At 39.0% G+C, this 13268-nt stretch overlaps 1 protein-coding gene and 1 non-coding gene across 2 annotated transcripts in view; one reads left to right on the top strand and one right to left on the bottom strand.

Annotated features, from left to right (window-relative positions):
- The window catches only part of TP63 (tumor protein p63), a 253158-nt gene that overhangs the window by 95202 nt on the left and 144688 nt on the right, over positions 1–13268 (top strand). The window contains exons 2-3 of the mRNA XM_066241192.1: positions 6947–7075; positions 7858–7990. Of these exons, the coding sequence (XP_066097289.1) occupies positions 6947–7075; positions 7858–7990 (262 nt within the window). The remainder of the gene's footprint in view (positions 1–6946; positions 7076–7857; positions 7991–13268) is intronic.
- On the bottom strand, positions 4882–4957 carry TRNAP-GGG (transfer RNA proline (anticodon GGG)). Its single transcript has one exon. It is a non-coding gene; the product is annotated as a tRNA-Pro (tRNA).

The raw sequence follows: 13268 nt of genomic DNA, 5'->3' as shown, positions 1-13268 counted from the left end.
AATAATATTAACTTAAAACAGTTAATAATAATAATGGTTATAATAATAGCAAGTAAACTGAAAGTATAGGATTGTTTCTGAACTAAAGATATGGAAAGGAATCATATGTGTGATTTAGAATGCTCCCGTGTCCAAGCAGGGAAAATCCAGAGAGCTTGATAAATGTAGGCTTAAGCAATAATATGAAAGATTGGGAGATTGGATGGGAGGAAGGAAGGAAGGAAGGAAGGAAGGAAGGAAGGAAGGAAGGAAGGAAGGAAGGAAGGAAGGAAGAAGGGAGGGGGAAGAAGGGAAGGAGGGAGGAAGGGAGGGAGGGAGGGAGGGAGGGAGGGAGGGAGCGAGGGAGAGCAGAAGAAATAAAAGCCATATTCAGAATTTTGAACGACTTTTATCTTAGAACTGGGGACATTATGAGAGTATTTTAGTGCTCTCCTCCCCTTGGAGAGCAATAATGATTTCAACTATTTGTCTAACATTACACTTGAGAGTCAGCTACTATGGCAGCATCAAGAATCTGCAGAAAAGTCAGATATTCTACAATATCATTCAGTGATTAGTACTAGCTTTTTCATGCCACTTCCTAGCTTATTTTGAGGGAAAAGAATAACTATTTTGATAAAACTGAATTAGTAAAATATTTTGTAATTTTATAGAAAAAAAACCATTCTAACTATTAAACTTCATATTGCCCAAATTTTATGATAAATTAAGATTAGAGCCTAACCAGGCAGTTGCACAGTGGCTAGAGCATCAAACTGGGATGCAGAGGTCCCAGGTTTGAAACCCCAAGGTTGCCACCTTGAACACAGGCTCATTTGGCTTGAACAAGAGCTCACCAGCTTGAGGGCAGGGTCGCTGGCCTGAGCATGGGATCATAGACATGACCCCATGGTCACTGGCTTGAGCCCAAAAGTTTCTGGCTTGAGCCCAAGGTCATCAGCTTGAGCAAGGGGTCACCTGCTCTGCTGTAGCCCCTGGGTCAAGGCACATATGAGAAAGCAATCAATGAACAACTAAGGTATGCAAAACAAAGAATTGATGATTCTCATCTCTCTCCTTTCCTACCTGTCTGTCCCTATCTGTCCTTTTCACTATCTCTCTCGGTCTCTGTCACACAAAGAAAGGAAAAAAATTAGAAGTCATATATATAACTTAATAAAGTATAAGTTTTGAAGCCATACAACTCTATTCTTTGCTAGCTGAGTGACATTGAACAACTTCCTTATCCTCTCTGAGCCTAAATATTGTCATATGTAAACTGGAAAAGCAGGACCAGTGAAGTGAAAACTTGTCACAATCAATGGCAAGTCTTCCCTGCCACTCACCCAGCAAATAGAGCACAGCACAAAATAAATTACCTGTGCTGGCTTTCCTGTCCTTAAGAAAGTCACAGTCCAGTGGGAAATTAATAGTTGGAACACAAAAGGTTGTGACAAACATTGATGGTATTTTATTTCCGGGACTAAACTTGAAACACTTTCAGAAAATCAACATGTCTCATTCACTAAATTCCCCACATAACCTTTCAAATAATAAATGCACAATATATATATATATATATATATATATATATATATATATATATATATAACTCTCCCAGTTTCATACCTATTCAGTGCAGTTTGATGTGGGCTCCATTTGTTGCCCTACACACATCCAAATGATAGTGAAGTTCTTGCCACACACAGGTAAGAATGTCTGGTGTAACAGAGTAAATAACATCTGTGATTCTCTGTTTTAAGTGATTAATGTCATGGCACTTTGTTATAAATGCACCAATATTCACGTTACACTTTGGTCATGGATTCGAATTTAGTGAGCCACAGAACACATTGAACTTTCCTCTGTACCAACCACATCTCAACTGGTATGGCCGTGGGCTACTCCGCTATATACACAGTGTTACATCATCATCTGCGCATGTGCACATGCTGCCACATCATCCTACAGAAACTGGGAGGGTTTTCCTTTTATTTGGTGCAGATTTCACATTTCTATCTTCTTTTGTTGCTTTCCTGTGACCAGTCAAAAGTGCACCATGACTTTACAGACACACTGTGTGTGTGTGTGTGTGTGTATATATATATATATATGTTGCTGAATCCTTTGCACATAAACCTTTGTGTGTGTGTGTGTGTGTGTGTGTGTGTGTGTGTGTGTGTGACAGAGATAGAGTGAGGGACAGATAGGGACAGGAAGACAGGAAGGGAGAGAGATGAAAAGCATCATTTCTTCACTGAGACACCTTAGTGGTTCATTGACTACCTTTTCATATGTGCCTTGACCAGGGGGTTACAGCAGAGCAAATGACCCCTTGCTCAAGCCAGTGACCTTGGGCTCAAGCTAGCGACCTGAGGCTTCAAGCTGGATGAGACTGTGTTCAAGCCAGCAATCTCGGGGCTTTGAGCCTGGGTCCCCTGGGTCACAGTCTGACAGTTTATCCACTGTACCACCACCTGGTCAGGCTGCACATAAACTTTTAATTGAAATAAATTACAGAGAGAGTTGTAAATTTTTTAAATCTGAACAATTTTACTATATATTTTTTAAATGGTTTTTTTAAAAAAATCAAAAATAGTGAGGAAGTAAACAATTTTAAGTATTTTCTTTTTTGCATATAATTTAAGTTTAATATTTTATAATAATGATTGTGTTTGATAACTGGCTTGCAAAAATCCAGAAAATTTAAGTCTACTCATTACTATCCAATATTCAGCACAACAATGGCTCTAGGGTAATTTCTTCAGGTCTGGGTCTCTGTTTTCTATGAATAAGGGAGCCAGACTAGACGGTCTCTAATGGCACAGCCAACTTTGAAATTCTGTAAAACCCTCAGAGGTTTTAAACTCATATGTGAGCCCATCTTTCCAAATGTGAGCACAGTTGGTGAGGGGGTTCCTCTAGTCCTGCTTTCATGAGATTCCTGGTGGTACATTTTCTTTCTTACAGAACAACTGATCCTCTAGCAAGGTTGACTTTGAGTAAGAAAACCTAAGAGCAGCCAATGAACTTCTAGTCTGAGTCACTACTAAATGCTGTTTTATTTTGTCAAAAGGATTAGGGGATTTTATATAGCATCAAGTATAGTATATTTCTAGTTTTATAACTTTAAGTTTGGATGTTCTAAAGGGAAATAAGAAGGCTTTTAATATCCAGAAAATGGTAAGCCTGGAAACTGCTACAAGTTGGGTAATTCATAATGAAATTTAGTGTCTGATACATGCACCCATTCATATTGGACAAGTGATAAAAACCTATGTTGAATACAATATAACTAGAGAAACCAGTCCTTTAGATTTCAACACTTTCATCTCTTAAATAATAAAAACTGAGTCAAAGGCCCTGGCTGGTTGGCTCAGCGGTAGAGCGTCAGCCTGGCGTGCGGGGGACCTGGGTTCGATTCCTGGCCAGGGCACATAGGAGAAGCGCCCATTTGCTTCTCCACACCCCCCCTCCTTCCTCTCTGTCTCTCTCTTCCCCTCCCACAGCCAAGGCTCCATTGGAGCAAAGATGGCCCGGGTGCTGGGGATGGCTCCTTGGCCTCTGCCCCAGGCGCTAGAGTGGCTCTGGTTGCGGCAGAGCGACGCCCTGGAGGAGCAGAGCTTTGTCCCTGGTGGGCATGCCGGGTGGATCCCGGTCGGGCGCATGCAGGAGTCTGTCTGTCTCTCCCCGTTTCCAGCTTCAGAAAAATACAAAAAAAAACAAAAAACAAAAAACTGAGTTGAAGATCTCTGAAATGTGTTAATTCTAAAATCCAACTATGAAACTAAGATGATTTTGAACTCTGAAATTTTAGAGATTTGGAGATTTTTGAGAGGCCCTGAAAAAAATTACATGTAAGACAAACTTGAGTGATGACTTTTAGGGAAGAATAGGAAAAGGAAGAGGGAATGCAAACTGTTAGCAGATACTACAAGCTGAAAGGGAAAAATATGACTTCAGGCATACTATTATTGAGTATGACTGGTTTGACAAAACCATTTGAACAGAGTGATTGTTCTATGAGAAAATTGATACTGAGATTCACCCAAAGGCAAAGCCTTGGAAGGTACATAGTATTTACCTCACTCTTCCTGCCCTGTACCATCAGCTGATTTCATTTCTTCCTTTTTCCCAATAATGTTTCACTTATTTATTCAGGAAATGGGAATAGAAGCAGAGTTTGCAAAGAGACTTTGAAGATTCCCTAACCTAAACCATTGATTTTTTTTTTTTTTTTTTTTTTTTTTTTTGCATTTTTCCGAAGCTGGAAACAGGGAGGCAGTCAGACAGACTCCCACATGCACCCGACCGGGATCCACCCGGCATGCCCACCAGGGGGCGATGCTCTGCCCATTAATGGCATCACTCTGTTGCATCCAGAGCCATTCTAGTGCCTGAGGCAGAGGCCACAGAGCCATCCTCAGCACCCAGGCCATCTTTGCTCCAATGGAGCCTCCACTGCGGGAGGGGAAGAGAGAGATGAGAAAGGAGAGGGGGAGGGGTGGAGAAGCAGATGGGCACTTCTCCTGTGTGCCCTGGCCGGAAATAGAACCTGGGACTCCTGCATGCCAGACCGATGCTCTACCACTGAGCCAACCGGCCAGGGGATTTTTTTTTTTTGTATTTTTCTGAAGTGAGAAGTGGGGAGGCAGAGACAGACTCCCGCATGCGCCTGACAGAGATCCACCTGGCATGCCCACCAGGTGACGATGCTCTGCCCATTTGGGCTGTTGTTCCATCGCAATAGGAGCCATTCTAGCACCTAAGGCAGAGGCCATGGAGCCATCCTCAGCAGCTGGGCCATTTGCTCCAATGGAGCCTTGGCTGCAGGAGGGGAAGAGAGATCTAGAGAGAAAGGAAAGGGGGAGGGGAGAGAAGCAGATGGGTGCTTCTACTGTGTGCCCTGGCCGGGAATCGAACCCAGGACTTCCACACCCCAGGCTGATGCTCTACCACTGAGCCAACTGGCCAGGGCTTTGATTTTTGATTTTTAACAAAATCCTTTCTCAGATGAAATCTTGTTCAGAACCCTAAGACAAGCAAAAGCCAGACTTCATGGTATTAAGAAGGAAGGGTGTCTGGAGTGCTACAAGTATTGCCATTTGTTTATATCTAGTGAACACAGAGGCAGCAGGAACCTTCAAGTTTAATGAAACACAACATGAAAACCAGTGGTCTATGCCAGCCCCCACTTCTACCTTTCATAATAAACCCTCATTGAAACTGGAATACCCTGAGAGGGGAAGTTGCCCAATTTAATGTAGCAAAGCTGAGACAAAGGTGATCTAGCAAAAAAGCTAGAGAAGATGGAGGCATTGTTTTCATCCAAGAACACAAATAAAGGAATAGTGTTCTAAACTGGAGAGAAATGAAGGATAATTCTGGTTCAGCATAATTATTTCTATGTGACACTTCTATATCTTTAATGGACCTTTCAGATATACTATTTTTTAGTTCAATTTTAGCCAATATTTTCCGGATACAAATTATGTAATACTTGATACAAATAAGCCCAATGTTGACTACCAGCACATTATTTCAAGTAAGCCTCTCTACCACCCCACAGAGGAAGCATAGTTGAAAAAGACTAAGGTACAAAAGGATAAGGAACTTGGCCATGACCTCACAGTATATAATAGTAGAGCTAATCTGTCTCAATCACACCAATAGTTCTTACCTAGTCTGGTTAATTTCCCCCTAATATTTAAAGCTCTTTCCTTGACCCCTCAGATGACATGATGTATTTCATCTTTGTTCTTTTATATTGCTATATACACTCTTACTACATTTATTAGAGGTTTGTTTTCCTGTGTTACCTTCTACACCATGACCTTCTGGAGGGTGAGATTGTCTTACTCACTTATTTTCAGTACCCATTATACTTCCTGGCAAATAATAGATACTCTCAATATATATTAAACTTGAGTACATGAAAGTGCTTCTCCATATAGCTTTGGAATCATCAACAATAAATTCAATGCTGTTATCTTCTGTAATGTAAGTAGACTGGAGCATTCATGTGCAAATTTAAAATGATTGACTATTCTAGTACACTATTTATTTAACTCTTCATAACAATAAAAGTAATGATTAACAGCTTAGCTAATTTCATCCTCGGACAAAATTAGTCTACTGATAACATCAATGAACTACATACTAAGATGATCTGTACAGATAACATGCAGATTTAAAAAAAGCATCACCTGAGAAAGTTGATGTTTTTCTTTACGTATATAGGGATCAAGGTTTATTTTTTTTTTTAACATAAAGGCAAACTTGAGGATCCAGCAACCAAATAAAGCAAGCAAAAATAGGATTCATTTGCAACATATTCAGATGTTTGCTTATCCATTAGTCTAACTAGAATTCCACACTCCAATTAAAAACCACCCACACACACATCAAAGTAGGTACCTAGTGATTAAGAAAAAAAGCTTAGGTCCAGAAACTTGAGTTTATTGTCCCTGGGCCTGATGCTAAGATGATAGTTATGAGAGTGGTGATTATGCTGGGAGTGAAATTAAGTTTCTGAACTTGCTTCTGTTTTCTGATTCTACTTTTTACTTGCTGGAGGCTGCATGAGCAGATAATCAGTTAAGACCTTTATAAAATAGGTTTAATAATAGGTCAGACTTGCTGTCAGACTTAATGAGGGAATGTTTATTTTCTTTTTGAAATACGCAGAACATAGATGACGGATAGTAGAAGTGTAAGGTGAAACAACATTATTAGTTATGAAGAAGAGATTTGATAGAAGACATGATTGATTTTATTGCAAAATGAGATCCATGACACTACCTGAAGAAACAACACAATTATGCAACTTGTAAAATTTACTGTATATACCTGCATGCTTTTGAATATTCACTTGACTTGCCTTCTTAATCAAATGTGATTTAATTTAAATATTTTATATTTATAAATGTGGAAACTCTAATCCTAGTTTTATTTTTGTCCTTTTAAGGTTCGTAGAAACCCCAGCTCATTTCTCTTGGAAAGAAAGCTATTATCGATCCACTATGTCTCAGAGCACACAGACAAGTGAATTCCTCAGTCCAGAGGTTTTCCAGCATATCTGGGATTTTCTGGAACAGTAAGTTTCAAATAAATCAGAAAAAAAAATGTTATAGTGAACTAATGTAAGTAGGTAAACATGAATGGACAAAAGTATATTAGTAGGGCACATTTCTAGAATTAATAAAATCATTTCATATTGTTGGGAAATTTTTACTCCTCCAGTAGGATCTCTGTGTTCAACAGGCAGTGGAGATTTATTCATTTTCCAACAGTAAAATATCATTATTATTCCAAAGTGGTATAGTTCTGGAAGATGAGAAGACATCTCCTGCCCAATTCAAATAACTTTCCCAACAACTCCCTGATACTCAAAGTCTGCCCCTTTGGCTTAAAGTCTTATTTACTCTTGTAATGCAAATACCCGCCTGAGCAAGTAAAACACTAAATTTTGTTGGTCATTTCATGCCTTGCTAGGAGAAGGAATCTCTCCTTTCTAAAGATCTGGATTGGATAAATGAGTACATTAAAGAGAAGGTGAAAGAACATCAGAGCACTGGGGACCATAAGGGATAGAGTAATAACATATTCTACCCCTGATACATTTGTTCTTTCCAGAGAGTTGCTGAGGATAGGGTTCATAATTCTTATTTTATAAACAGGGTTTAAATTTGAACTGCCTGTGATTATACACCTGGTAAGTGATTAAACCAGGATTCAAACCTAGGGTTTCTGTATCCAACCACTGAGCCCTGCCAACTTTAAGACAGAAAGAGCTCATTGTTACCAATAAGGTTCATGTGTTTTAGTCTCTTCCCTTGCCTAATACTTTGTTGTTTGTTTGTTTTTCCTTTATGATAGGCCCATATGTTCAGTTCAGCCCATTGACTTGAACTTTGTAGATGAACCATCAGAAAATGGAGCAACAAACAAGATTGAGATTAGCATGGACTGTATCCGCATGCAGGACTCAGACCTGAGTGACCCCATGTGGGTGAGTGGCATGGGCCTCTCCTTTAATGTGTGAGCCATGCTATCCATACTTCTGTTACACCTGTCTTTTTCATGGCATACGGTAATGCAGGTGGCTCTGATGGGCAAGGTCATTGGACAGTGAGTCAATGTATCAGCAGAAGGAAATTTAGGAGCTTGTGGATCCTGGGTCTGCCCCAACTCTTCATAATACATGCATTTCCACTGCTGTGAGGGAGACTTGGAAATAATTTCTTACATCCTTTATCTGAAATAATTTCTTACATCCTTGCTCCTTGTGTCTATTTTGATTTAGAGAGAATGGTACCAGCCCAAGGTGTTAGTGGTGGACACAGAACCCAAATCTAGATCTGAATTCTATCCAAAGTACTTTCTTCTGTAGAAGACTGTCTCTTTCATGGAACTATCCTTTTTCAATGAAGGAGGAAACAGTTAATTCTCTGAGAACATACATTTCATTACCTAATAATAGAATAGGAAGAAACAAGGTAACAAATACATATAACAGGCTAGCAAGCTTTCTCTTGGCTTTACCACTGAGTCACTTAGGACCTTATGCCTCAGTTTCTCATCTATAAAATGATGAAACCTTACATGTCACAAACCTCCTAGAGATCTACGCAGCATAATGGGTTAATGACAACAAAACACTTCTCTAAGATATTAAGATAAAATTTTCTATATATGTGCAGTCCGTAATGTTGGTGAGTATTGTTTTCTTCATCTTCTTTTTCTTTTTTTACTTTACTTTAACCACACAAGTCCTGCTGCTTTGTCTATAAATATTCAAAACAAAAACAAAAACAAAAACAAAAAAGACTTCTAGAATAATAAAGGGGGGGGAGAACTAGAAAGAGGGTTGGGTATCATAGGTTATCTGCTAATGTGATTAAAAAGAATGCCTTATAATGTCAAGCTTTTAGGGGCCTGGGGATGTCATGTTTATTTTAAGCAATGAAAGGACCTACGTGGATGTTTTGAAGGAACATTTTTAAGCAATGAAATGACCTACGTGGATGTTTTGGTGTGCCTCGCCTTTTCTGCCTAATGTAAGATTTTATAAGAATTTCTACAATATACTTTTTGATACAAATTGTACTTTTTATTATTGGGAGAAGCTGAATTGGGGAATAGGAGAGGAAATAACCAAAAATAGAAAGTTGTAACTTTTACAAATACACTGATGCTTTGTCACTATATTGATAAGGGAAAAATAGCATTCTTCTCTGGCTTTTTCCATTCTAATATGAACACAGTTCTTAGTTTTCCTTGAGCTACTGAAAATAAACCAACCAACAGGTAAGTTCAAGAGGGAGATCATTCAAGGCCTCGGAATGTGTTATTATTAAATGTGTATAAATTCTGATTTGACAGTGACTTAAAAATATGCTCAATTCACTAAATAATAATGCTTCTTAAATTGATAGGTAGCACCTACCTACGTAAGCCTCTCTTTTTATATTCTCTCCAGAGATTTTCTGTTATGACTCTTGGACTCATAAAAGCAGGCAGAAGTTATAAAGTTTAAAATTGAGAATCAAGCCATTTCATTTACAGTTCCTGTCATTATATTTTTACATACTGGAGTGTTTTTTTTAAATGCTATGCTATTTCTTGCTTCTTTGTTTTATTAGAGATTTTCTCCTGAGAGTATCCCATTTTTTTTTCCTCTTCTCTAGCCAATTTCTATCCAACCCTTAACACCTAGTTTATCTTACCATCTCTGGGAAAGCTCTTTGTACCTCTTCTATCCACCAGCCTGAATGAGCCACCATTTCCCTGAAGCTACTTAGGTATAGTTTTAGTCATGTTACTTAGCACACAATATCATGATTGTTTATTTCTCTTCTCTGTAGGGTACAGAGACCATATTTTGTCATGGCCAGGATTTGTTACAGTGTTTGACACATAGTAGGCTCTCAGGAATTTTTGAAGCAAAAAAAATATTAGACTGGAAGTCATCTAAGAAGTTAAAAGTTCTCTTTCAAACAGCCCTATCCTAAAGAACTTTCTTCCCCAAAGCATTGCATAGAGAGGAAACTGAGTTCTCTTTCTTCTTGAGTGCCTCTTCTTCTATAAACTTCAGGGTTGCTGTGAAAACCTCCACCCTTCCCCCATGGGATAATATATTAAGTCGCATAATACAGAGTCTCCACACTTTTTTCTCCTCTGAAGAGACACAGGACACCATTGCTAATCAGGAATGATGAAACAGAGTTTGATCATCACTTACTAGCAATTCTGAGCTTGAAATTGCTTACCAGATTAAATAGAGGCTAACAAGAAATTAGGAAATAAGACCCAGAATAGAAAAGCTTAAAAAAAAGCCCTGGCCAGATAGCTTGGTTGGCTAGAGCATTGTCCAGAAGTGCAGAGGTTACCGGTTCGATCCCTGTTCAGGGCACATACAGGAACAAATCAATGTTCCTATCTTTCTCTCTCTCCCTGCCTCTATCCCTACCTCTCTCCCTAAAACCAATTAAAAAAATAAACAACTTGAAAGAAGTGAAAGATTGAACTAATTCAGAAAAATCTGGAAAACAAGGATATGGGGTTTTGTCAGTTTGGGGAACAAAATAGGTTACTTGAAAACAATTCTATTTAAATATACAAATAAGACAAGAATGAACTTGATTAAATTTTAAAAACTTGCCTATCTGTGGCTGGCTTTTTTTTATTTCCAAAGAACTGAAACATCGCTAACAAATTATAGTCCTATACAAATCCTGGTTGTAACTCAGTCTTATGACTATTTCAACTTCCTCATATATGTTCACCTGTGAAGGCCACACAGGTGGGACTAAATAAAAAAAGGGCAAGCAATAGGAGCAAAGAAATAGTGGCTAGCCCTGGCTGGTTGGCTTAGTGGTAGAGCGTTGGCCTGGCATGCAGAAGTCCTGGGTTCGATTCCCGGCCAGGGCACACAGGAGAAGCGCCCATCTGCTTCTCCACCCCTCCCCCTCTCCTTCCTCTCTGTTTCTCTCTTCCCCTCCCGCAGCGAGGCTCCATTGGAGCAAAGATGGCCCAGGCGTTGGGGATGGCTCCTTGGCCTCTGCCCCAGGCGCTAGAGTGACTCTGGTCACAACAGAGCGACGCCCCGGAGGGGCAGAGCGTCGCCCCCTGGTGGGCGTGCCGGGTGGATCCCAGTCGGGCACATGCGGGAGTCTGTCTGACTGTCTCTCCCCGTTTCCAGCTTCGGAAAAATACCAAAAAAAAAAAAAAAAAAAAAAAAAGAAAAAAAAAAGAAATAGTGGCTTTACTCAAGATGTTGTAATTGGTGTTTGGAGAATAAGAGCTCGAATATTCTGAGATTCCTAGTCCTAAAGTACAGCTGCAACAATTGGTATGGCATCTTTTACTTGTTCTATTACTTGATAGCACATTTTTCACATTTCTGCGTATAGGTTAATAGATATATAGTTCCAAATTTCTGCACATATTTTTTTTCCTTTTGAATATAATGTAAAAAAAATGAAAAGAATCTTAGCCAAGCATTATTTTATTATTCAGGAAATGTGAATCTATAGACATGAAATGGCAAGTTGTATTAAGGACAGAAATCTTGAAAATGAGAATGTCATTTCATATTTATTACTTTTTGATATACCCTTCACCTTAACAACTAGTCATGAAATGGGATCACAATGTGTTGTTCTGATTATTAGTAAAGGGAATTTGAATTATAGAGAATGTGTGGGCCTTCTTCATTAGAATGATTTTAACGTCACTAATAAAGAATGTGCCTCCTTGGATTAGTAAGGCCCTTGTTGGCTCTCGATTCTGTTGTCTGATATATGACTTTATATCTCAGCTGTGCATTATTTATAAATTGTGAAAGTTTGTCTATCATGCTTTTAAAAGGTGGATAATGATATTAACACCTAAATGTTCTCCTGAAGTAATTGCTGGAAACTACATAATTCTTAATTTTGCATTTGTTTGTTTTTTTATACTTTGAAAGAAGCCCTGTTTAGGTGAGTTAAATTTTCTCTAGGAATTTGAGTGGTAATTATATAACACTATCAATTTTTATAAATTCTTACTGTAGCAGCCCAGATATTCATGAAGACTCTTCAGCTCTGTATATCAAATAGCAAGAACTGTGTTTGTATTTGGAAAAGCTAACACCACAGTACCTAGCGTAATGCCGTACAGCTTTTTTTTTTTTTTTTTTTTTTTTTTTTTTTTTAAGTGAGAGGCGGGGAGGCAGAGAGACAGACTCTCACATGCACTCCAACCAGGATCCACCCAGGAACCCCATACCTGCCAGCTGGGCTGCAGCTCCTTTGTTCAGTAACCAAATTATTTTAGCACCTGAAGCCAAGGTCATGGAGCCATCCTCAGTGCCCAGGGTCAACTTTGCTTGAACCATTCGAGCCATGGCTTTGAGAGGGGAAGAAAAAAAGATGGGGATGGGGGTGAGGGAAGGGTGGAGAAACAGATGGTCTAATGCCCTAAATCAGGGGTCCCCAAACTATGACCCGCGAGCCACATGTGGCCCCCTGAGGCCATTTATCCGGCCCCCGCCGCACTTCCAGAAGGGGTACCTCTTTCATTGGTGGTCAATGAGAGACGCAAAGCATGGCATCGCTCACATACAGTACTACTTCCAGTGACGTGGGATGCACGCCTCATGGCTCCGGAAGTACGTCACATCACTTGTTACATCTAGCAGGGACAAATATGGAACCGGACATTGACCATCTCATTAGCCAAAAGCAGGCCCATAGTTCCCATTGAAATACTGGGAACTATGTCAGTTTATTGATTTAAATTTACTTGTTCTTTACTTTAAATATTGTATTTGTTCCTGCTTTGTTTTTTTACTTTAAAATAAGATATGTGCAGTGTGCATAAGGATTTGTTCATAGTTTTTTTTATAGTCTGGCCCTCCAATGGACAGTGAACTGGCCCCCTGTGTAAAAAGTTTGGGGACCCCTGCCCTAAATCTTATATCACCCTAGATTCAAATAAGATTTAACTTTTATATGCCAGGTCTAGCCAAAGGGCTTTCTTTAGCATTTGCTATATCGTATGCGTTTTTTTGTTGTTGTTGTTACTATTTTTTATGATACAGATGAACAAACCATAATCTCTAGCCCTGAGAAGACCATAACATAGTATAAAGGCATATAGATCTATATATTTTTTAATCCACATTAAAAAGAAAACAATCTAATGTGCATGTAAAAGACTGTCAATATGCTACAGAGGTGAGTTTTATTTAGATTTTGAAATTTTAGTGAAATTGATCAAAACAGTAGAAAAACTAGTACAAG

The sequence above is a fragment of the Saccopteryx bilineata genome, chromosome 8 (genome assembly GCF_036850765.1).
Source record: "Saccopteryx bilineata isolate mSacBil1 chromosome 8, mSacBil1_pri_phased_curated, whole genome shotgun sequence".
Lineage (NCBI taxonomy): Eukaryota > Metazoa > Chordata > Mammalia > Chiroptera > Emballonuridae > Saccopteryx > Saccopteryx bilineata.
The sequence above is the reverse complement of the archived record's forward strand: the minus strand, read 5'-3'. Positions and strand labels throughout refer to the sequence as shown.